Source organism: Lithobates pipiens, unplaced genomic scaffold (assembly GCF_037356315.1).
Source record: "Lithobates pipiens isolate NorthernLeopardFrog02 unplaced genomic scaffold, aLitPip1_a1.2 Scaffold_30, whole genome shotgun sequence".
In the NCBI taxonomy this organism is placed as follows: Eukaryota; Metazoa; Chordata; class Amphibia; order Anura; family Ranidae; genus Lithobates; species Lithobates pipiens.
In genome coordinates, this window is record NW_027507791.1 from 84,786,523 (window position 1) to 84,812,360 (window position 25,838).

A 25,838-nucleotide genomic window follows, 5' to 3' on the forward strand; every position below is an offset into this window, starting at 1 on the left:
TTCTTCAATTCTCTGCCCAGTGCAGAAGCCGGAGTCCAACTATGAGGCCTTTCACTGTGAGATGATCAGATTGACTGACTGTATTTATAAGGGAGCTCAGCATGCTTCTTTTTTTTTTTTCAATTCAGTTTTATTGATTTTATGAAGATTTTATAAAGAGTACAAAAAAGTGACAAAAATGAGATATACAAAAGTACAGAAATATTAACTCCCCAAGGCCAGTCCAAGGTCATGCAAGACTATACCGCCCTAAAAGAATCCCACCCTCTTCTGCCCACCCCTTCCCTTGTCTCTCTTTGTAATCTGTTCCCAGCCAAATATTCCATGTTGCATATGGCACAAAAGTTGTGCTCTAATAAACTAGGAGAACTACAAACCTGCTCCATCACCAGCAGAACAGCCTACTCATGCGAGTCAAAAATCGAAATGTGAAATTGCTATTTGCTCAACTCCCACAAGCATAAAAATTACACATGCTGTCCAATCTATTAAGAGTACAGTCTTGCTAGTCCCCACCCTCACCTAAAGGGGTGAGGGTACTTTCATAATTGGGTACATATTGTAATATCACTTAAACCATTGTATCATTACCAGTCAGCCCTGAAAAAATGAGAACGGAGTCAGATGTGGATGTCCAACAACTGTCAATTTTTTTGGGACACCCAAAATGGTAAAGTCGAGTTTTCTCAATCCCTTCCAGAACTGTAGTGTGAAGGTTTCTTCCAATTGTGTATTATTGCTTTATGGGCATACATTAGTAAGCTCAGCATGTTCTTAGACACCTGAAGCTATAAGTGAAGTTGTTTAGGAAGTTTATTGGGAAGAAAGCACAGGGACCAGTAGTCATGAATAATACAAACAGCAATGCTGACATAAGCATTGCTCTCTGCATCATTACGCTGTTAATGAAGGGTGCCTAAGTGAACCCAACAAGGCCTAAAATGTTTACAGCCCAACTCTGGGTACAGCTTTCCCCAGCAGTATTTTATGCCATTTTATTTTTTTTCCATGGCACTGGATCCTCCTCCCCCAGCACTGGGCTGTCCTGGTTGATGCATAGCAGTGCTGAAGTGATGCCATCAGCGCTCCTCTCTAAATCCTTACATTATTGCTGAAGGCCACCCTGGTGACACCCCTTAAGAGGGGGTGTGTATGGCATCCAGCACTCACAAAATCTTCATCTTCTAGGTACAGTGATACTAGGACTCAGAGTCCCAGGGGTGATTTACTTAAACTGGAGAGTGCAAAATCTGGTGCAGCTGTGCATGGTAGCCAATCAGCTTCTAACTTCAGCTTGTGCAATTAAAGTGGTTGTAAACCCTTACAGAACACTTTTTTCTACAGGTAAGCCTATAATAAGGCTTACCTGTAGTTAACCAGGATATCTCCTAAACCTGCGCGGATTTGGAGATATCCCCTGTATTTGCATGTACCGTTGCTTCAGTGAGTGTGCCGTTACCGGTGGCTCCCGCGTGCATGCGCAGGAGTGGCGTCATTGCGGCTCCAGCCAATCACGGCACCGGAGCCGTAAGCCCTGGGAGTGATGTCGCCGGCTGGTGCTGTGTACAGGCACTACAGCGAGGGCTTCGATCTCAGGTGAGTATTGCATAATTATGCCTTTGTCTTGCAGGTGTTAGTTGTTTGTTTGTTTTTGTTTTTTCAAAGTGGGTTTACAGCCACTTTAAGGTTTGATGAAAAAAAAACTGATAGCCGATTGGTTTCTAAGCAGAGCTGCACCAGGTTTGCACTCTGCAGTTTTAGTAAATAACCCTGTTGCACTAGTCAATCCATGGCTATATTATTTGGCATGCCAGATGCAACACTTTATTGGGGCATTTGGGAGCGGCTCACATACTGACAACTCTATATTCCCCTCTGTGCATCCCATTATGGGACATCATTTGGGAACTCAGGATATACCCAGGAGCCTAGAATCTGTGTGTTTTTAACTCCTCAAATAGGCTCTACCCAACATACACTTTAAAACAGAAAATACGGTTGAAAGTACGCTTATTGCAGGTGTTACTGGCTTCACGAATTATACTCCACTCTGGCACAACTCTGGGTATGAGGAATTGTCTAAGCTTCCTTGTGCGGGACTGTGGAAAAACGGAGGCAAATAACTTGCCTTTAGGCAGGTTTTTCAAAATGGCAGGCTTTGTTCATTTGAGGACCTATGGAATAACTTCCACCTCCCTCACACGATGCAATTTTATTATTTTCAACTCAGACATGCAGTCCGCGCTCAGGGTTTAGCCAAGGACTGGACTTTATCTCCCACGCATGTGTTCAGGTATATGCGATCAGTAGTGGACACGAAAGGCTTTATCTCCACTTGTTATAATATGCTAATACCTTCTTGAAGGGTTACCTGTGCAATGCCAAAGATAAGTGGGAGCAGGATGTGGGCCTACTGGAGGACAAACTTTGTGACAATGCCCTTGAATCTGTCCTACACAGCTCCCTTAACACTGCTTAGAGTCTCTCACAACTCTTCATTGTGCTCAGGGGATCTTATCCATCTGATGTGGAGGTGTCCCAAGCTGCATTGTTATTGGGAGGCGGTGACCAATACCATAAACTCCGTATTTCACATTGTAGTCCCCCTTGAACCCTAGGCATCTTGGATGATCTACAGCTAATAGAACCACAAAATAATAGAAGTCAGTAGAGCCCTATTCCAGGCTCGTATCTCATTCTGCAGTTGTGGAAATCAGTACCCACCCACAAAGAATGGATATGTAATATATGTCATAATCTCAAACTGGAGAAAATTATCCAGCATAGAGGGAGTCCCAGCAAATTTGACAGACTATGGGGTGATTGCTTGGCGGTCCCGGCACTTGCTCCCATGGAGCTGGTAATGAATAGGATCTTTAGTTAAAGCGGGAGTCCGCTGTCTCGATCGTCTCTTGGGTGCTGCCGCTGCCATCTTGGGTATGGGAATCAGGAAGTGGAGCCTTTCGGCTTCATTTCCCGGTTCCCTACTGCGCATGCGCAATAAGGATGGTCCCCGCTGTCTATGGGATCCGTGTGTTTCCCAGCAGGCAGCGGGGGACTTTCGGAAAGGGGCATAGATTCTGCGGAAAGGGGCGTACCTTCTGCAGAATCTACGCCGGAAGTGGGTGCAGATACCTGTACTGTACAGGTACCTGCACCCCCCCTCCCCCTGAAAGGTGCCAATTGTGGCGCCGGAGGGGGGGAGGATTCCAATGAGCGGAAGGTCCACTTAAGGGTGGACCACCGCTTTAATCTGCTTTCTGGTGTATTGTACAAGTAGTCTATACTCTGTTTATAATGACTCCTTAAGGCTCGGTTCACACAGGGGGCGACACGACTTGCCGCGCCGCGACCTGCCGCGACCTCAGCGGCGACTTGCAAATGACTTCTGTATAGAAGTCAATGCAAGTCGCCCGAGGTCGCCCAAAAGTAGTACAGGAACCTTTTTTCTAAGTCGGAGCGACTCGAGTCGCTCCTCTTAGAACGGTTCCGTAGTACAGAACGGGGGCGACTTGTCAGGTCGCGGCGCGGCAAGTCGTGCCGCCTCCTGTGTGAACCGAGCCTTATACTCTGCTACTGGTCTATAAAAGTATCTATTGTACAAGATTACACTTTGACTTTGCCCGCTATAATGTACAATAGTGTGTGCTTGTTTGACCTGGAATCCGACTGTTGACAATATGCTTTATGGTTATAATTGTTATGTATAATTGCTTCAGTTTCATAAACGCTGATAAAAAAAAAAAAAAAAAAAAGTAAATATCCCCCATAATGTCACAGTAAAGCTGTACGCTTTAAGTATGAATTCTGTTATTACTGACCCCTTCTACTAAAAATGCTATTGTTCTGCTGAGCCAGTGGCTTCACTACTTAGACGAGTATGCATAGATAGACTTCCAGTACATACTTTTTATATATGCATATTTGATTGGGTCAGTACCTCTATGTATTGAAGCCAGGGACAACCAGAACACTTGCATTTTCAGTAAGAGGTCAGCAATCGCTTGCTATTTTTCTCTGTGCGGCTTTTCTTCAAGCTCCGATTTACAGAATTAAAACCAGGTGTCCTTTTGAATATTGAGCTTTAAAATAAATTGATGCCAGAGATGCAGGGTCACAAATGTCAAGAGGTAAATGCGGAGAGAGCAGTTTGCTTATGATTAATGGGTTACTATAGTCTAGCTGGTTTTGATGCAGTTGCATGTTGCTTTGATATTTGGCTTGACCTGGGGTTGTTATGATTGGTTAGTGCATCAGATAAGGCATATGTTCTCAGGGCTCTATGCAGCAGGAGACGAGCAAAACTCTTAAAGTGTTGCTAAACCCACAACCGTAAAATCGGTCTGTATACCTACTGGGTTAGGTACCTAAGAGGTTACTCATTTGCATTGTGTAAAAAGGCTGCTTGATCTTCTATGCACAAACACTCCTCCTTTTCCAGTGACTCCAGAACAGGTCTGGATAAGACGGAGCCTTTGGAGTCAGGCTGCACATGCTCAGTTTGGTGTGCATTTCTAAAGCGTTTTTCTCTTGTGATCGACACAGGACCAATCGGCACTGTCCAGACATGGGGTCAGGTGTCCTAGATCCTGATAGGGCAGCTCAGTGCATTATGTAAACTCCTACAAGCTTTATGGGGAACTGATAGAAGTCACAAGACTGCTATATACCGCTGATGAGAAAGGGTATTTAGCAGTTTATATTTACTAAAATAACTGAATTTCTGTGTACTGTGGAAGACCAGATATAGTGAATGCAGGGTCCTGGGTTTAGTAACACTGTAATATACCTCAGCATCAGACTCTTTCTATGGTCTCTTTGCATTAGTATTTTTGCTTTTGTTTTCTATCCTGTCACATAAGTCACTAATGAGTAAGGATGTGGCATGTTGAGCCGGGGTGGGCATGTAAAAATTATTTTGTACGCTCTTCTGGACCTTTGTGATGCTAAAGCTGAAGCCTACAAAGTGGTGACCATTTCTGCATTGTCTAAAAGGTGTTTGTTTAGGAACTCTCCTTCTCATACTTCTGCCCCTTCTGTCTTCAGTCTGCCACTTTCCAGAGGTCTGCTTATTATTAGATTTAGCCATCTCTTTTTACCACCTGTTATAACTACAAAAAGATTTTAGTCTGCCTAGCCCCATCATCTTTAAAGCGGTAGTAAACCCGCATATTTTTTATTTTTATTTTTTTAAACCTGCAAAGCAAAAGGCATAATGAGCTAGTATGCACCGCATACTAGCTCATTATGAAATACTTACCTTAGAACGAGGCCCCGACATCTGGCCTGATCCGGGTTCTTTCTTCCGGGTATCGCGGCTCCGGCGCTGTGAGTGGCTGGAGCCGCGATATCGTCACTCCCGCGCATGTGCGCGGGAGATTTCATTCCGGCCGCCGGCCACTGCCGGATTTTCAGGCCGAGAATCCCCTTGTGCGCATGCGCCGCTGCAGTCAGTGGCGCATACCGAGGGGGATATCTCCTAAACCGTACAGGTTTAGGAGATATTTTTTTTACCTACAGGTAAGCCTTATTATAGGCTTTCCTGTAGGTAAAAGTAAAAAAATCGAGTATACAACCACTTTAACGGGTAATTGGTTTACTGGCTGGGAAATTTAAAGGGATTGTAAAGTGATTTTTTTATTTTTATTTTTTTAAATGACAAACATGTTATACTTACCTCCACTGTGCAGTTCGTTTTGCACAGAGTGGCCCCAAACCTACTCTTCTGGGGTCCCTCGGCGACTGTCTCCACTTCCTCCTGCAGGTGCTTCTCACGTTCATGTGAGCTCCCTCGCATGGTGAGAAGCATCTGCGGGCGCGCTCCTGTGATACAGCCGGAGGCTAAAGCCGCTCGCTGTATCACACGGCCCCGCCCCCCGGCGCTGCGCGTCAGTGGATTTTATTGACAGCAGCGCAAGCCAATGGCTGCGCTGCTTTCCATCCATCCACTCCAGCCAATCATCGGCCAGGCTGAAAGGTGGAAAGGACGGTGGGGGCGAGTGCGGGATTTTCGAGGGGTGAGGTAAGTAAAATGGGGGGGCTGGGGGCGCAGGCACTGTCAGATGTTTTTTTACCTTAATGCATAGAATGCATTAAGGTGAAAAAACATTTACCTTTACAACCCCTTTAAAAAAAAACAGCTACAGCATTCCCGGTGTTCTGTCAAAACAGCCAACTCATCAGAAACTCCAACTACTTAACTTCCAGTTTCTTTAAACCATGAGGAATGTGATATTTTGACAAATTGGACACAACACCAGCAACGAATAGGCCGGTGCGCGATATTATGAGCGGGGATTGTTACTCCGCTCCGATACTAGCCTACAAAATTGCTGCCTCCGAAGCAACTTTGTCCACTCCAAAGACATGCTGGTAGGTTAATTAGAACCTGTCTATAAATTGGCCAAAATGTGTGTATGTGTTTGTAAGCGCGCTGGGACCCTACGGGGTAAAGGACCGCGCTATACCGCAGATGGACACCGGAAGCAAAAAGCGACATAAGGCGATTCAGTTCACATAGGTAGCTCTATACAAGTCACTTATTCATTCATTCATTCATTTTCGTTAGCCGCTGTGCTGTCAAAACAGCTAAATCTCCCTGTACCCCCTGCAGAAAAATTTGCAGTCTATGTAGTTCTAACCAACCATGTCAGATCTTGAAAGGTATCCTATTACCACTTCCGGGAGTCCGCGCTGTGGCCCACGACATCACCGTGGGGCTCCCTCCTCCCCATCATCAGACCAGTAGGAGAGATGAGCGGGGCCTCTTGCATGAGAAATAGGGTTCCCGGGGTGAAGCCGTAAGGCTACATTGCTGGGTTCCCTTACCCACAATGGCAGCAGCAGCACCTCACAGCTGATGGAAACATCAGCTGCAGTGCTGGAAACGTGGGACTCCAGGACAGGTAAGTGTCTTTTTTTTTTTTTTTTTTTTTTTTTAAGCCAGCAGCTGCAGTATGTGTAACTGCTGGCTTTTAATTTATTTTATTTTTTTGGCGGACCTCCGCTTTAACATTCATGCTATACAGTGAGGATGGACAAGTCCCTCTGCTGGCAATGGTTGTCAGAACACCCATACATTAGCTGGATCTAGGGTAGGAGGAAACCAAAGGGGCCCTGCAGAGCGCAGTTTTGGCTGGTTCACCAGGAACCCTCCAGAATTCACATGGTGTATGGCCAGCTTAAAGTGAAATTAAAGTGGATGTAAACCCAAATTTATTTATTTTTTGATGTCATAATGTAGAGTATATGATTTCCTATCATTTGAGCCCAGTCTTGCCACAAAGGTAATCCAGCTCTGAGCAATCCTCTTTTATTGTTCAGTGAGATAAATCTTCACAGAGAAAAACTTTGTCAAATCCTCCCCCTTGCTGTGAGTGACAGGTGATGTACATATCTCGTGCACTAGCCTAAGAGCCCATTCACACAGGGGCAACTCCTGATCCGACTTCAGGTCGCCCCAAGTCGCCTCAGGTCGCCTCAGGTCGGACAACATTTAAAAAGCAATGTAAGTGAATGAGAGCCGTCTTAATGCACACTACTGAAGTCGCTCCGACTTCAGAAAAGGTTCCTGTACTACTTCTATCCGACTTGTAGGCGACCGGTACCCATTGATTTCAATGGAGATCGCCTCCAAGTCGGATCTCCGTCTATACGGAGGCGACTTTGACAGAATTATTAGCTCTGAAGGGGGAACTCCACGGCAAATTTCTGAAAAAAATTTGGCGTGGGTTCCCCCTCCGAGAGCATACCAGGCCCTTAGGTCTGGTATGGATTCCAAGGGGAACCCCCTACGCCGAAAAAACGGCGTGGGGGTCCCCCCCAGATCCACACCAGACCCTTATCCGAGCACGCTACCCAGCCGGCCAGGAAAGGGGGTGGGGACGAGCGGGCGGCCCCCCCCCCCTCCTGAGCCGTACCAGACCGCGTGCCCTCAACATGGGGGGTGCCTTGGGGGAGGGGGGGGCGTGCGGCCCCCCCACCCCAAAGCACCTTGTCCCCATGTCGATGAGGACAAGGGCCTTTTCCCAACAACCCTGGCCGTTGGTTGTCGGGGTCTGCGGGCGGGGGGCTTATCGGAATCCGGGAGCCCCCTTTAATAAGGGGGCCCCCGGATACCGGCCCCCCACCCTATGTGAATGAGTATGGGGTACAATGTACCCCTACCCATTCACCTGTGGAAAAAAAGTACAAAAAAAAAACACAACACAGGGAAAAAATATTTTATTGCACAGCTCCGGGTGTCTTCCGTCTTCGGGGGTCTTCTCGCCGGACTCCTCCGCTATCTTCTTGTAGCTCTTTTGCTAGCGGAGGAGTCCGGCTTTCTTCCTCCCCGCCGCCGGCCTCTTCTCCCGACTTCGGGGGGTCTTGTCCCCCTCTTCGGTTCTTCTGCCGGGCCACCGCGCCTTCTTATAGCTCTTTTACAGGCGGTGGCCCGGTCTTCTGTCGCCGCCTTCCGTTCTTCTTCTTCTTCTTCTTCTTCTTCTTCTTCTTCTTCTTCTTCTTCTCCTTCTCCTTCTCCTTCTCCTTCTCCTTCTCCTTCTCCTTCTCCTTCTCCTTCTCCTTCTCCTTCTCCAGGAGATGTTGACACGACGCTCTCTCCGGCCACAATGCCAGGGACGCGCTCCGCTGCCACTTATATAGGGACAATGGGGCGGTGTCACATGGGTTGGTCACATGGGTTGATGTCACATGGTAAGGGGGCGGGGTCACCATGTGACATCAACCCATGTGACCAACCCATGTGACACCGCCCCATTGTCCCTATATAAGTGGCAGCGGAGCGCGTCCCTGGCATTGTGGCCGGAGAGAGCGTCGTGTCAACATCTCCTGGAGAAGAAGAAGAAGAAGAAGAAGAAGAACGGAAGGCGGCGGCGGCGACAGAAGACCGGGCCACCGCCTGTAAAAGAGCTATAAGAAGGCGCGGTGGCCCGGCAGAAGAACCGAAGAGGGGGACAAGACCCCCGAAGTCGGGAGAAGAGGCCGGCGGCGGGGAGGAAGAAAGCCGGACTCCTCCGCTAGCAAAAGAGCTACAAGAAGATAGCGGAGGAGTCCGGCGAGAAGACCCCCGAAGACGGAAGACCCCCGGAGCTGTGCAATAAAATATTTTTTCCCTGTGTTGTGTTTTTTTTTTGTACTTTTTTTCCACAGGTGAATGGGTAGGGGTACATTGTACCCCATACTCATTCACATAGGGTGGGGGGCCGGTATCCGGGGGCCCCCTTATTAAAGGGGGCTCCCGGATTCCGATAAGCCCCCCGCCCGCAGACCCCGACAACCAACGGCCAGGGTTGTCGGGAAGAGGCCCTTGTCCTCATCGACATGGGGACAAGGTGCTTTGGGGTGGGGGGGCCGCACGCCCCCCCTCCCCCAAGGCACCCCCCCATGTTGAGGGCACGCGGCCTGGTACGGCTCAGGAGGGGGGGGGCGCCCGCTCGTCCCCACCCCCTTTCCTGGCCGGCCGGGTAGCGTGCTCGGATAAGGGTCTGGTGTGGATCTGGGGGGGACCCCCACGCCGTTTTTTCGGCGTAGGGGGTTCCCCTTGGAATCCATACCAGACCTAAGGGCCTGGTATGCTCTCGGAGGGGGAACCCACGCCAAATTTTTTTCAGAAATTTGCCGTGGAGTTCCCCCTTGAGCTCATTCTCTGCTTGGCCTCGGCAAAAGTCGCCTGGCCTGGGGCGACTTGTAAGTCGTCCCAAGTCGGGCTTGAAGTCATCACAAGTCGTGTTGAAGTCGTCCCAAGTCGCGCTGTGATCTAAACTCAAGTCGTGTCCAAGTTGCCTCACTCAAGTCGCCTACAAGTCGTGTTGCCCCTGTGTGAATGGGCTCTAAGAGACATGCATTATTTTTTAATTCCCCCCCACTCCTTTCTTCTGCTGCTCTGCCAGGATTGGTTGTTCCACACCTATTTGACTGGATGTTAGTGATCATAGCAGAAGTTCAGTGTAAGAAATACACAGGACAATATGCATATTGACGAGGGGAGTGTAGAGGTGGGCGGGGAGTCTACTGACATCACGACTCCACCCACTGAGCCTGGAAAACAGACCCACCCACAAAATCTGCAGTTTTTCGGGTCTCATAGCAGACAGAGGGGAGACATTAGACAGATAAGGATACGTGCAGGAGACATGTATATCCTTCTAGATAACCAATATTGCAGTAGTTTAGAAAGGATGAGAGTGGGGTTTACATCCACTTAAAACACCACTTTTGAACTTGTACCTACAGGTAAGGCTATAATAAGGCTTACCTGTAAGTACAGTGAATATCTCCTAAAGTTGCACTGTTTAAGAGATATCCACACAGCATACAGCCGGTGACACCACCGCACATGCACTCTGAAGGGACGACATACTGTGCCGGACCTTCAGAGCTCCGTGCCGCAGTGGAGGGCTACCGCGCACATGTGTGGGAGTGACATTATGGCAGCCGGAGCCCACAAACCTGGAAGGAAGACTGGGTCAAGATGTCAGTGCCAGGGAGCCATGACAGCGTTGCGCTGGAGAACTCTGTGTACAGGTAAGTCCGGGGATAGTTTTAAAGCATTTTTATTAAAAAAAAAAAATTATTTTACTAGTAATGGCGGCGATCAGCGATTTTCTTTTTTTTTTTTTCTTTTTTTTTCTTTTTTTTATTGTGACTGCGACATTATGGCGGACACATCGAACATTTTTGACACATTTTTGGGACCATTGTCATTTATACATCACTCAGTGCTATTTAACCACTTGCCGACCGCCGCACGACGATGTACGTCGACAGAATGGCACGGGCAGGCATAAGGGCTTACATGTACGTCCTTGCCTGCCCGCGGGCGGGGGCCCGATCGGGCCCCCGCCCGGTGCCTGCGGCGGTCGGTATTCGTTCGGGAGCGATCCCGGACGAGGGGACGGCCATTCATTCATGGCCACCCCCTCGCGATCGCTCCCGACGAATGAAAATGTCCCGTGACATCACTTCCTCTCCTGTAATGTAAACACAGGAGAGGAAGTGATGTATTCTCTCCTCTGTGTCGGTATTTTTCGTTCCGGCACCGAGGAGAGAGCATCGGTGAGTTGCACAAGCACTACACTACACAGTAGAACATGCCAGGCACACTCACACCCCCCCTTTACCCCCCGATCACCCCCCAATTACCCCTGCCCCCCCAGTCACAGTGACACCAATTGCTTTTTTTTTTTTTTTTGCATTGGTGTCATTTGTGACTGTAATAACTGTTAGGGCAGTTAGGGTTAGCCCCCTTTAGTTCTAATGTGCCCCCCTAACCCCCCCAATAAAGGTTTAACCCCGTGATCACCCCCCCTCGCCAGTGTCACTAAGGCTGGGTTCACATTGCAGCGGTTTATGAGAACGAATGTGATTCGCACCGCACTGCAGTGCAAATCACATCCGATCTCTGTGCGATTCGAGTTCAGCCATACAGATAGTATGGCTGAATTCGTGTCGCACCCGCCGCAAATTCGCACGGGACCCTTTTTTTGGCCCGCAGCAGAATCGGATCGCATGGGTGTTCACACCATGCGATCCGAGTTTGCAGATCGCACTGCGATATGCGAACTGATCTGGGGGTGTCATTAACATTTCACTGACACTCACAGCAGTTCGCATAGGGCAGTGTGAACTGCCGCCGGGAGGCATGCGATGCGGGAACCCGCCGCGGATTCGTGGCGTTCCCGCATCGCTCCAGTGTGAACCCAGCCTAATAAGCGATCATTTTTCTGATCGCTGTATTAGTGTCACAGGTGACGCTAGTTAGGCAGGTAGGTATTTAGGTTCGCCGCAGCTTTTTATAGCGCCAGGGACCCCCTTATACTACCGCATAAAGCCCCCTGATTTCCCCCTAGTTAACCCTTTCACCAGTGTTCACCATATAACTGTTACAGGTGACGCTGGTTGGTTAGTTATTTTTTTATAGTTTCAGGGCACCCGCCATTTATTACCTAATAAAGGTTTAACCCCCTGATCACCCGGCGGGTGTCATTTGTGACTGTAATAACTGTTAGGGCAGTTAGGGTTAGCCCCCTTTAGTTCTAAGGTACCCCCCTAACCCCCCCAATAAAGGTTTAACCCCGTGATCACCCCCCGTCGCCAGTGTCACTAAGGCTAGGTTCACATTGCAGCGGTTTATGAGAACGGATGTGATTCGCACCGCACTGCAGTGCAAATCACATCCGATCTCTGTGCGATTCGAGTTCAGCCATACAGATAGTATGGCTGAATTCGTGTCGCACCCGCCGCACCCGCCGCAAACTCGCACGGGACCCTTTTTTTGGTCCGCAGCAGAATCGGATCGCATGGGTGTTCACACCATGCGATCCGAGTTTGCAGATCGCACTGCGATATGCGAACTGATCTGGGGGTGTCATTAACATTTCACTGACACTCCCAGCAGTTCGCATAGGGCAGTGTGAACTGCCGCCGGGAGGCATGCGATGCGGGAACCCGCCGCGCATTCGTGGCGTTCCCACATCGCTCCAGTGTGAACCCAGCCTAATAAGCGATCGTTTTTCTGATCACTGTATTAGTGTCACAGGTGACGCTAGTTAGGCAGGTAGGTATTTAGGTTCGCCGCAGCTTTTTATAGCGCCAGGGACCCCCATATACTACCGCATAAAGCCCCCTGATTGCCCCCTAGTTAACCCTTTCACCAGTGATCACCATATAACTGTTACAGGTGACGCTGGTTGGTTAGTTATTTTTTTTATAGTTTCAGGGCACCCGCCATTTATTACCTAGTCTCACTAGTGTACCCCTAAATTTAGGGGTGTCTACTTTCCAAAATGGGGTCATTTGGGGGGGGGTTTGTGCCATCTTGGCATTTTATGGCCTTCAAAACTGTAACGCCCTTAGAAAGCCTGAAGGCGGTGCTTGGTTTTCGGGGCCCCGTACGCGGCTAGGCTCCCAAAAAGTCCCACATATGTGGTATCCCCGTACTCAGGAGAAGCAGCAGAATTTATTTTGGGGTGTCATTTCACATATGCCCATGGCATGCGTGAGCAATATATCATTTAGTGACAACTTTGTGGAAAAAAAAAAAAAAGTTTGTAATTTTCCCGCAACTTGTGGCAAAATATAAAATATTCCATGGACTCAACATGGCTCTCAGCAAATAGCTTGGGGTGTCTACTTTCTAAAATGGGGTCATTTGTGGGGGTTTTGTGCCATCTTGGCATTTTATGGCCTTCAAAACTGTAATAGGTAGTGAGAAGTGAAATCAAAAATTTACGCCCTTAGAAAGCCTGAAGGCGGTGCTTGGTTTTCGGGGCCCCGTACGCGGCTAGGCTCCCAAAAAGTCCCACATATGTGGTATCCCCGTACTCAGGAGAAGCAGCAGAATTTATTTTGGGGTGTCATTTCACATATGCCCATAGCATGTGTGAGCAATATATCATTTAGTGACAACTTTGTGTAAAAAAAAAAAAAAAAAAATTATTTTTTGTCATTATTCAATCGCTTGAGGCAAAAAAATAAAATATTCAATGGGCTCAACATGCCACTTATCAATTTCCTTAGGGTGTCTACTTTCCAAAATGGGGTCATTTGGGGGGGTTTTGTACTGCCCTGCCATTTTAGCACCTCAAGAAATGAGATAGGCAGTCGTAAACTAAAAGCTGCGTAAATTCCAGAAAACATACCTTAGTTTGTAGATGTGACAACTTTTGCGCAAACCAATAAATATACAATTATTGACTTTTTTTTTACCAAAGACATGTGGCTGAATACATTTTGGCCTAAATGTATGACTAAAATTGAGTTTATTGGATTTTTCTAATAACAAAAAGTAGAAAATATCATTTTTTTTCAAAATTTGCGGTCTTTTTACGTTTATATCGCAAAAAATAAAAATCGCAGAGGCAATCAAATACCATCAAAAGAAAGCTCTATTTGTGGGAAGAAAAGGACGCAAATTTTGTTTGGGTACAACATTGCATGACCGCGCAATTACCAGTTAAAGCAGCGCAGTGCCAAATTGTAAAAAGACCTCTGGTCATTTACCAGCAAAATGGTCCGGTCTGAAGGTGGTTAAATTCACTGATTCCTGTGTAAATGACACTGGCAGTGAATGGGTTAACCACTAGGGGGCAGTGTAGAGGTTATGTATGACATTATGTTTTTTTTTTTATTGTAGGGGGCGTGGCCTGACATGTGACATCACTGATAGCCTTTCCCTATAAAAGGGAACAGACGATCGGTGACAGTCACACTAGGAAGCACAGGGAGAGGGTTGTTTACACAGACCCCTCCTCGTTCTTCAGCTCTGTGACCCGGTCGCGGGACACCAGCGGCGATTGGGTCCGCTGGTTCTGCGGTCACAGGCAGGGAGCTCAGGGCCAGGTCGGGAGCGTGCCGGCGCTCTCCCGATCCACGGCTGGGCACTTAAAGAACCACGTACAGGTACGTGATTGTGCCCAGCTGTGCCATTCTGCCGACGTATATCGGTGTGAGGCGGTCCTTAAGTGGTTAATGAGCGAAATAAGTATTATACCCCTTTGCAAAACATGACTTAGATGACTTACTACTTGGTGGCAAAACCCTTATTGGCAATTACAGAGGTGAGACATTTCTTGTAGTTGGCCACCAGGTTTGCACACATCTCAGTAGGGATTTTGTCCCACTCCTCTTTACAGATCCTCCAAGTCATTAAGGTTTTGAGGCTGACATTTGGTAACTCGAACCGCTAGCTCCCTCCACATATTTTCTGTGGGATTAAGGTCTGGAGACTTGCTAGGCCACTACATGGGTGAGCTAGAAATACTATTGTACAAGGGGGATTGGGATTTTGTGGGAATTTCAGAGACCTGGTTCAACAGCTCTCATGATTGGCTGGAAAACATTCAAGGGTATACACTTTATTGCAAGGATAGAAAGGGTAAAAAAGGAGGAGGGGTATATATATCAAGAATAATGTACAAGTGAATGTGAGAGATGACATCACTAAGGGAGCTAGGGAGGAGGTTGAACCCTTATGGATAGAGCTCCAAAGGGATGAAGCTAAAGGGAAATACTGGGAGTATGCTCTAGGCCCCTGAGACTGATCTGCTATCACAATTTGGATTAGCAGCAAGGATGGGAAGTGTAAGTAGGGCAATAACTTCTCTGCAGGATGTGGAAACCTTGCAAAAAGATCTGAACAAATTAATGGGGTGGGCAACTACATGGCAAATGAGGTTCAATGTAGAAAAATGTAAAATAATGCATTTGGGTTGCAAAAATAGGAATGCAATCCATACACTGGGGAGAGAACCTCTCGGGAATCTAGAATTGAAAAGGACCTGGGGGTCCTAGCAGATGATAGGCTCAGCAATGGCATGCAATGCTAAGCTACTGCTATCAGAGCAAACAGAATATTGCCATGCATTAAAAAGGGGATCAACTCCAGAGATAAAACGTTAATTCTCCCGCTCTACAAGACTCTGGTCCAGCCGCACCTGGAATATGCTGTCCAGTTCTGAGCACCAGTCCTCAGGAAGGATGTACTGGAAATGGAGCGAGTACAAAGAAGGGCAACAAAGCTGATAAAGAGTCTGGAGGATATTAGTTACGAGGAAAGGTGGCAAGCACTGAACTTATTCTCTCTGGAGAAGAGACGCTTGAGAGGGGATATGATTTCAATATACAAATACCATACTGGTGACCATACAATAGGGATAAAACTTTTTTGCAAAAAGAAGTTTAAGAAGGCTCATGGCCACTACGTAAAGGGTTCTTTACCGTAAGAGCAGCAATGATGTGGAATTCCCTTCCGCAGTTGGTGGTCTCAGCGAGGGGCATTAATAGTTTCAAGAAACTATTAGATAAGCAACTGAACGACCACAACATACAGGGATATACAATGTAATACTAACATATAATCACACACATAGGTTGGACTTGATGGACTTGTGTTTTTTTTCAACCTCACCTACTATTGCAGGGAACATCTGTACATCCCCAGGTGGGTACACGTGGCCCTCTCACAGGGTACGCACTGATACGTCCTGTGTGAACCAGGCCTCATTCAGATGGGTGACTAGGTGGCACCAGTCACATGCAGCTAAACGCCACATTTATACGCAGCTAAACTCTGCATATAAAGCAAATGATGAGCTGCGCCCAGAAATGGTGGGACTGTTCAGAGTTCCTAATCCCAAATCATCTCTGGGCATGCAGGGTCAGCCTGTCATCCGGCACCACGTACATGGGGCAGGTGGTCTCCATTAAAGAGAGTTGCAGTGGAGAAGCAAATAGTCCAAATGGTGGTAAAGCGGGATGGCAATGCTGCAATACTAAGTACAAATGTTCTAAGTACATGACCTTAATATGGTTCTTCTTAAGCCATTCCTTTATTGCCTTGGCCATGTGTTTTGGGTCATTGTCATGCTGGAATACCTGTCCATGACCCATTTTCAATGCCCTGGCTGTGGAATGGAGGTTCTTGCCCAAAATTCAACGGTACATGGCCCTGTTCATCATCCCCTTGATTTGGTGAAGTTGTCCTGTCCCCTTGGCAGAAAAGCGCCCCCAAAGCATAATGTTTCCACCTCCCATGTTTGATGATGGGGATGGTTTTCTTGGGGTCAGAGGCAGCATTCCTCCTCCTCCTCCTCCTCCTCCTCCTCCTCCTCCTCCTCCTCCTCCTCCTCCTCCCCCCCCCCCCCCCGCCAAAGAGCTTGATTTTGTTCTTATCTGACCACACCACTTTTACCCAGTTCTCCTCTGAAGTCTGTTAATGAACATCTAGTACATGAGCTTCCTTGAGCAGGGGGAACTTGCGGGCGCTGCAGGATTTCAGTCCTTCATGGCGTAGTGTGTTACCAATTGTTTTCTTGTTGACTATGGTCCCAGCTGCCTTGAGATCATTGACAAGATTCTCCTGTGTAGTTCTGTTGCAGATTCCTCACCGTTCTCATGGTCATTGAAACTCCATGAGGTGAGATCCTGCATGGAGCCCCAGACCGAGGGAGATTGACAGTTATTTGGTGTTTCTTCCATTTGCGAATAATCTCAGCTCATTACCTGTATAGAAGACACCTGAGAGCCGGAAATCTTATTTCACTCATTAACCACTTCAGCTCCGGACCAATAAACACCTTAAGGACCAGAGGTCTTTTTGCAATTTCGCACTGCGCTGCTTTAACTGGTAATTGCGCGGTCATGCAATATTGCACCCAAACGAAATTTGCGTCCTTTTCTTCCCACAAATAGAGCTTTCTTTTGATGGTATTTGATTGCCTCTGCGATTTTTTTTTTTTTGCGATATAAATGGAAAAAGAGCGAAAATTTTGAAAAAAAAAGATATTTTCTTCTTTTTGTTATAAGAAAAATCGAATAAACTAAATTTTAGTCATACATTGAGGGCAAAATTTATTTAGCCACATGTCTTTAGTAAAAAAAATGTCAATAAGCGTATATTTTTTGGTTTGCGCAAAAGTTATAGCGTCTACAAACTAGAGTACATTTTCTGGAATTTACACAGCTTTTAATTTATGACTGCCGATCTCATTTCTTGAGGTGCTAAAATGGCAGGGCAGTACAAATCCCCACCAAATGACCCCATTTTGGAAAGTAGACACCCCAAGGAAATTGCTGATGGGTATGTTGAGCCCATTGAATATTTATTTTTTTTGTCCTAAGGGATTGAATAATGACAAAAAAAAAAAAAAAAAATTTTTTTTACAAAAAGTTGTCACTAAATGATATATTGCTCACACATGCCATGGTTATATGTGGAATTGCACCCCAAAATATATTCCGCTACTTCTCCCGAGTATGGCGATACCACGTGTGTGGGACTTTTTGGGAGTCTAGTCGCGCAGGGCACCCCGAAAACCAATCACCACCTTCAGGATTTCTAAGGGTGCAAATTTTTGATTTAACTCCTCACTACCTATCACAGTTTCGAAGGCCATAAAATGCCAAAATAGCACAAAACCCCCCAAAATGACCCCATTTTGGAAAGTAGACACCCCAAGCTATTTACTGAGAGGCATGTTGAGTCCATGGAATATTTTATATTTTGCCACAAGTTGCGGGAATATTACAAACTTTTTTTTTTTTGCACCAAGTTGTCACTAAATGATATATTGCTCACACATGCTATGGGCATATGTGAAATGACACCCCAAAATACATTCTGCTGCTTCTCCCGAGTACGGGGATACCACATGTGGGGGACTTTTTGGGAGCCTAGCCACGTACGGGGCCCCGAAAACCAAGCACTGCCTTCCGGATTTGAATATAAAATGCTATAAAAAACAAACTAACCAGAGTCACCCGTAACACTTATACGGTGATCAGTGGTGAAAGGGTTAACTAGGGGCAATCAGGGGGTTCAAATTTTTATTAGGTAGTATATGGGGGTCCCTGGCGCTATATAAAAACCTGACGGGGAACCTAAATAACTAACTGGCTAACCAGCGTCACCAGTGACACTTATACTGTGATCGCTGGTGAAAGGGGGTGAAAGGGTTAACTAGCAGCAATCAGGGGGTTAAAACCATTATTGGGTAGTATATCAGGGTACCTAGCACTATAAAAACCTGGCGGTGAACCTAAAAAAATAACTAGCTACCTAGCGACACTAGCGACACTGATGCAGCGTTCAGAAAAATTATCGCTTAGTGACACTGGCAAAAGGGGGTGAAAGGGTTAACTAGCGGAAATCAGGGGGTTAAAACCATTATTGGGTAGTATATCGGGGTACCTAGCGCTATAAAAACCTGGCGGTGAACCTAAAAAAATAACTAGCTACCTAGCGACTGTAGCGACACTAATGCAGCGATCAGAAAAACGATCGCTTAGTGACACTGGCAAAAGGGGGTGAAAGGGTTAACTAGCGGCAATCAGGGGGTTAAAAACATTATTGGGTAGTATATCGGGGTACCTAGCGCTATAAAAACCTGGCGGTGAACCTAAAAAAATAACTAGCTACCTAGCGACACATGCAGCGATCAGAAAAATGATCGCTTAGTGACACTGGCAAAAGGGGGTGAAAGGGTTAACTCTAGGGGCAATCAGGGGGTTAAATCTTTATTGGGGGGTGATAGGGGGCTACCCTGGACCTAACACTAACTGTCCTGACAGTTTTTACTGTCACAACTGACACTGAATGCATTGATCAGTAAAGAAATGATCAATGCAATCAGTGACACTGTGACTGGGGGGGGAGGGGGGGCGGGGGGGGGGGGGGATCGGGGGGCGATCGGGGGGGGGATCGGGGGGGGTTTGTGTGCCTGTGTGTACCTACATGTCAGTGTAGTGTTGGTGCACACTTACTTTTACTGTTCTCCTCGTAGTCCGGTCAAAAAGACCGCCCCGAGGAGAATGACATCACTTCCTCCTTCCTGTGTAAACAATACACAGGGGAGGAAGCTTCTCATTGGCCAGGAGCGATCCAGAGGGGGTGGCCGAAAACCAACGGCCATCCCCTCATCACGGAGCGCTCCTGGACCAAATCGGACCGCCGTAACCAGCGGGAGGGGGTCCGATCGGACCCCCCACCCGCTGGAAGGCAATCACGTAGATGTACGTGATTATGCCTGCCTGTGCCATTGTGCTGACGTACAATGGCAATACGGCGGTCCTCAAGTGGTTAAACTGCAAATCAATTTATGCATTTTTTGAAATGTTTTTCTAGATTTTCTAGACTTTTTTGTTCTTCTGTCTCTCGCTGTTAAAATAAACTTACCATTAAATTTAGACTGATCATTTCTTTGTCAGTGGTCAAACATACAAAATCAGCAGGGGATCAAATATTTTTTTTCTCTCACTGTACATTGCATGGGTCGCTTATAACTGCTTTAGTTGCATTGTGTGGTCACCTGGCACCATTATCGTTCTGCCATCCGTACAAGATGTGACGTGTCCGGAAACTTGTTTTATACCCTTGTACAACATTGTTTCTTTTGTACAGCGGACTGAAATATGTTTTGACCGTTGGGGGATCCGTTCTAGGATTGTATGCTAAACGGTTGTAGTTATCAGCAAAGCTGCATTGGTCAGGTTGCCTCTGGGTTATAGAAAAGCGCTGTACCTTTTATTTTTTATTTATTTTTTGTTGTTTTGACAACTTCATAATTCGGAGAAAAAAGCTTGCTTTAGTAACACTAGAGCCCCCAAGAGATGATTCAGAAAGTTGTTTGAAATCTACAGTTTTGAGGCTTCACAGTTTGTTGAAATGACATTTGCCTGGAGGTCACAAGAAGGATAGATTTTTAGATACCAAGTGGGAAGACACAGGGCGTAGTTGTCTGGAATATATCCAAAGATCAGACGATAGGATTTCAAAAGAATCCTCTCCTAAAAACAGCGATCAACCTTCCTAGTATAAACACGTCCAAGTTTAAACTTGATAATAAAGCCTATCATCTACTTTGGGTGTCTCTCATATCAGGAGAGTTGTCAAGGAGTCATCAGAGATGCAAAGACCAGATAAACACGCATCTGTGTTTTAATATTTTACTTCAAAGTGAACCTGCCATCTGTTTGTATATTTAGATGTAAAAAGGAATCAATCTCAAGAGTTTGGCTTTTGCTTTACTTGGTCACTTTGTATCCCGACTTGCTAATTTTGGAAATAAATGCCTTTTGCCTGTCCAGTGAGAGTGCTTCAGTGTCCAATAGGAGCATTCTAATGGAACAAGGTGATGATGGCATTTGGTGGTGCCAAGTCCTGAAATCTTGTATCTAGTGACCACATCAAGCTGGTTTCAGAGAGGAACATAGAGGATAATTTGCCTGTTCAAGATCATAATAGGTATCTCGGGGGAATTGATCTTGGGTGGGACATTTATAATATTTAAAAACTGCATGTGTGCAATACAAATCAAAAACACAGTTTTTTTTTTTTGTTTTTATATTCAAAGCAACCATCCATGTCTGCTTTATTTTGTTGAGAAATCACTTTGAAAAATAGCCATGTCCAGAAATGCTAGAGGTTACCTTGAGTAAGGGCAAATGATTCAGGTAACATTTACTTCCTGGAATCCATCTGCCCTTAGCTCAAGCATGCATGCAGGAGTGTGTTCATAGCTGTGAAATACCCTACTCTCCCCTCAAAGTGATTTGTAAAGCTTTGTTTATTTAAAAAAAAAAAAATGTCATACTTCCCTCCTCTGTGCAGCTCGTTTTGCACAGAGTGGCCCCGAGCACTGTCTTCTTGGATCACTCGGCGGCTCTCATGGCTCCTCCCCACATCAGATAACCCCCCTAGGAGAAGTGCTCTCCTGGGCCGGGTTACCTTGCATGCACGCTCCCAAGTCCATCATTTTGGCATCCATAGCCGCCAAATGTATGACTCGGCCCCACCCCGGCACCCGCGTCATTGGATTTGATTGACAGAAGCAGGAGCCAATGGCTGTGCTGCTATCAATTTATCCAATTAAGAGCAGAGAACCCCAACCCTGGACAGAGGAAGAGCGCATCCCCGCCGGATGAAGTTTCAGGGCTCAGGTAAGTAAAATGGGGGGGGTGGTGGGCCGGTCACTGCCAGGTGTTTGTTTACCTTAATGCATATGATGCATTGAGGTGAAAAACACAAGGGTTTACAACCCCTTTAAGACTGCTGGGATGTATGGCATCATTTGCCCAGGCAAGAAAACAGTAACTGAAAAGTAACTAAAGAAATCTAAAAAAAAGTTCAAAACCAGTAAATATTATGTACTTTCCTATCTATTTACTAAGGCTAGCAAAATGAGGTTTCAAAATAATGTTGATGGGAGAGTGAAGTTCCTCTTTAAAATAGCTAACTGGTTCCCTTTAAGCTACCAATAGACCAAAAGGAGTTCTTTGGTCTGGCCAAGCAACAATATCCTGTTTATGGAAGGCCTGCTATTTGGTGAGACAACTGACTGGTCATACCCTTCTCTCATGTGCCATAATCAGGAATGTTTGGCTGAACGTTCATGTTTATGGACCACCTAGGCATCCGGAATGCCTAAGGCTGGTCAGAACACATTTGGTTTCGATGTGTACCTTTAAGTCAGATTTGTTTGCAGTAATACTATGTAATGTGTGTGTATGTGTGTATACACCCTTTCAAATAGATGTGACTTTGAATTCCATGAGGGTTTTTTTTTTTTTTTTTTTTTTTTTTTTTTTTTTTTTTACCATCATGCATAAAAAAAAAAAAACCTTCACTGTGCAGCAGCCCCCCCTAATATAACCATTTAACAATGTTCTAATTAAGCCTAATCAAGACTGCTTCTCTTTGAGTGTCCTCAGTAACACTATATCAGAGAGGGGCACCAAAGAGTACAAATGATCATCCCTGGACTCCATCTCTTTGTGTCAGTAAAGATATTGATCAGTGGCCTCTGAGAGGAAACGGGTTTTCCTGTAAGCCTAACATGCCTGCTTTCATGAATGTCAAATATTTTAGGTATACCTCAAGGCCAAACTACTTTTTTTTTTTTTTTTCTTGGATGATGTGCAGAAGTGTTAAATGGTTGTCTGTGTGTTACTGCTGTCCACAGGGAAGATTCATCATCTGTGTTTGTCCTGGTGGACATTGACACCAGGACAGAAAGGGATAGGAAAACCAATAGTTTAAAGTTGTCATGGGAACAAGAGGTAAAGAGAAATGTACCAATGGGAAAATTTATTCTGGTAATTACCTTGTTTGTTTTTTGCATTTACAGTCTGGTTTTTTTTTTTTATTATTATTATTCCAGCTATACTTAACAGTTCACCTTGCAGTGCCCCCACCCCCTCAAATTACCTTAACCCTCACACACACACACACACACACACACACACACACACACACACACACACACACACACACACACACACACACACACACGAATGCCAAGGCATACATATTAATTTTGGCTTGGTGGATTGGAATAGGAACAATACTTTATTCCTTGCTCCCCTGGCATTTCTCTGACACTGAAGGGATTTGGGCCGACCCTCAACGTCTTCATTTACAAGGCAGGATCGCTCGCCCTGCATTGTACGTGATGATGATGGAAAGTTGAGAACGGTCAAGCAAGGAAAGGATCAGGCTTAAAAGGTGGAATCATGCAAGTGTGTATAAAGCTGATTAATTCAAAAAAATTTTTATTAACTCCTAGACAAAAATCGTATTTATCCCGGGGGGCGGCACAGCAAGGTGACATTTTTAGAGATGCCAGAGTTCAGTTTTAACATTTCTTCAGTTAAGTTTTAGTAGTTGCAGAATATAACAGTGATTCTTTGTCTTGCTGTGTGTATAGGCCTCTCTCCCACAAGTAGTCCAGCTGTCGGTGTGCTAAGCTTGTAACTTTGATTTGTCTGTGACAGGTGACATTGGAGAAGGTCCTGGGTATCACGGTGTCAGCTGGAAGAAGTCTCTCCTGTGACCCGAAGACCGGCCTTGTTGCATATCCAGCTGGGTAAGTTGATCCTTTTTCATTTCGCCCTCTGGGGCTTGATGCTGGACAGAGGTCTGATGGTGACATGTTAGAAAGTTTTTTGTTTGGTTTATAATTCATTCATAGAGTATGCTGTAGAAGGTGTTTGGAGGGAAAATATGATACTGTACTCGTTAAAAAAAAAAAAAAAAAAAAAATCAGCTGCCAACTCTTATTAATGTTTCCAAAGTGTGACAAAGGTATCCTTCATTAAGATAATCAAATCAAATGATATGCAATGCTGTGTACACAAAATGTAAGCAGACTCTCACTGCACTTGAGCACCAAAAACACAATTAAATTTTTAATATTCTATGTAAACTCCCCCATTCATCCATGATTCCATGCTTTATTTTGTTGAGAAATCAATTTGAAAAACACCCCCTAGCCTTTCTGGTTGTGGTCATCTTGAGTAAGGGCAAATAGTTTATGTAGCATTTACTTCTTGGAATCCATTTGCCCTTAGCTCAAGCATGCATGCAGGAGAATGTGCTTAGCTGAGAAAACCCCTCCTCTCCTCTCCTCTCCTCCCCTCCTCAAGACTCCTGGGATCATTTGCCTAGGCAAGAAACCCGAAAGTTACTAAAGGAATATAAAAAAAAAGTGTATAACGTGTAAATATGATCTACAGTGCTTTCCTATAGTTTGAAGATCTATATAAAGTCCAAAATAACAGTCTATAGCAGTGATGGCGAACCTTGGCACCCCAGATGTTTTGGAACTACATTTCCCATGATGCTCTGGCACTCTGCAGTGTACTGGAGCACCATGGGAAATGTAGTTCCAAAACATGTGGGGTGCCAAGGTTCTCCATCACTTGTCTATAGACTTGCAATGTGACAAAGGAAGCTCCCAGCTTTAATTTAAAGTGAAATAAAGTTCAGACAGGAACTAATCAAGCAAATTTGACCTTCATATTCTAAAAGATCAAGCAGCACTATTGCTGAAGAGATTGCTATTGATGAAAAGATTTCTGCAGGAGCCCCTGAGGAAGTCCATTTGTGTTGAAATGTGTTGAGGAGGACTAAGAAGTTTTATTGCATAGGATGCACCTGTTGCCAAACCATTTTTTTCTAGGCATGCTCTATTTATATATTTTCTATTAGTCCAGCTTGGACCAATGTATCTATGCATATGCCATACCCGTTTTAAATGCCTATGGAAGCTGGAAATCACTGTAGTAGCCTCTGCTACTAGATTGTCCTCTGGGTCCTGTGCTGATTGGCTGTCTTGCATCATAAAAACCACAAGGGGGATTGTCTTCTTGGCAGCGGCTCCTATTCTCAGAACGCTTTGCATTTTTCAGAATGAGTGCCAGGCGTTCTTTTATTGGATGAGGTGGAGATTATGAGGTCACTGCCCATGTTTCAACCTTAAGCAATCAGAAGGCCGAAATAGAAGGGAGAGGTATGACTTGTTGTGGGACTTTAGGCCCCTTTCACACGTGGTGGATCAGTTTTGACGGACTCCGCTTGCTCAGTGGGGATCGCCCTGCTGATCCCTGCTGAGCAAGCGGATGACGAATCCATCTCTGCACACTGTGCAGCGATGGACCTGTCAGAGTCCCGCTCTCCTCTATGGGGAGATCGGATGAAAACGGACAGCCTGTTCGTTTTTCATCTAATCCGATCCGACCTGCTGGATGGATGGCGAACGTATTGCCATATGTCTGTTTTCAGTAGGTTTTGTCAGATCCGATGTCACCGAAAACACATATCTGCTGACATCCACCTCTCCATAGTGGATAATGGGTGGCTCGATCGGGTCCCCCGTGAAAAATGGACAGGCGCACTCGATCGTGTGACAGGGGCCTTAGTGTCCAAAGTCAAATGAGTGTGAACTGAGCCCAAGTTGTTTATTTTGCTTATATATTTATTCCACTCGTTTTGTTTCCAACAAATTGATAAGGTTATACTTCATCTTTTCTGAGCAGTAAAACCGCTTGTGTCTTTCAGCTGCTTTTGAAGTTTGGAGACATTTTTTCTCTTCTGTAGGTGTTATTTATGCTTCGGGGTGATTAGGGAGGTCATTGGCAGTCTTGGCATATCTGAGCCAGGTGTTGTACATTACACATTGCCCGCAGGCCTGCAGCTCTCTGTAGCATTTGTTTTTCTCCTCCCAAGTTCGGGTCATAGCAAGGACTTGATATGCTGAAATCTGACTCCAAGACCAGGTCTCCCAACATACAGCTGTATGAATCACACAAAGGTGAAATTATCTTTTTTTTCAGATGTTGCCTTTAGTAGTTGGTGAAACCTGCAATTTTAAACCTTTTTATTTTTTTATATTTTTTTAGGTTCTTTTTTATAGCTTGCCATAGGTGGATCAGTATGCCAAGACTGCCATTCCTGTTAGAGAGGAGTCCATCTAGTGATTGACTTTTCTCGAACAGGACTTGTGGAAAATTTGTGTTCGATCAGCACATGTAGTCAATCAACTGCAGTGCTGATCAGTGTATTC

General features: G+C 45.7%; 1 protein-coding gene across 4 annotated transcripts in view; it reads left to right on the forward strand.

Annotated features, from left to right (window-relative positions):
• MAPKBP1 (mitogen-activated protein kinase binding protein 1) overlaps nucleotides 1-25,838 on the forward strand; it is a 253,694-nt gene that overhangs the window by 92,475 nt on the left and 135,381 nt on the right. For all 4 annotated transcript variants that reach the window (XM_077464526.1, XM_077464529.1, XM_077464528.1 and 1 more), the window contains one exon: nucleotides 23,269-23,360. In XM_077464526.1, the coding sequence (XP_077320652.1) occupies nucleotides 23,269-23,360 (92 nt within the window). The remainder of the gene's footprint in view (nucleotides 1-23,268; nucleotides 23,361-25,838) is intronic.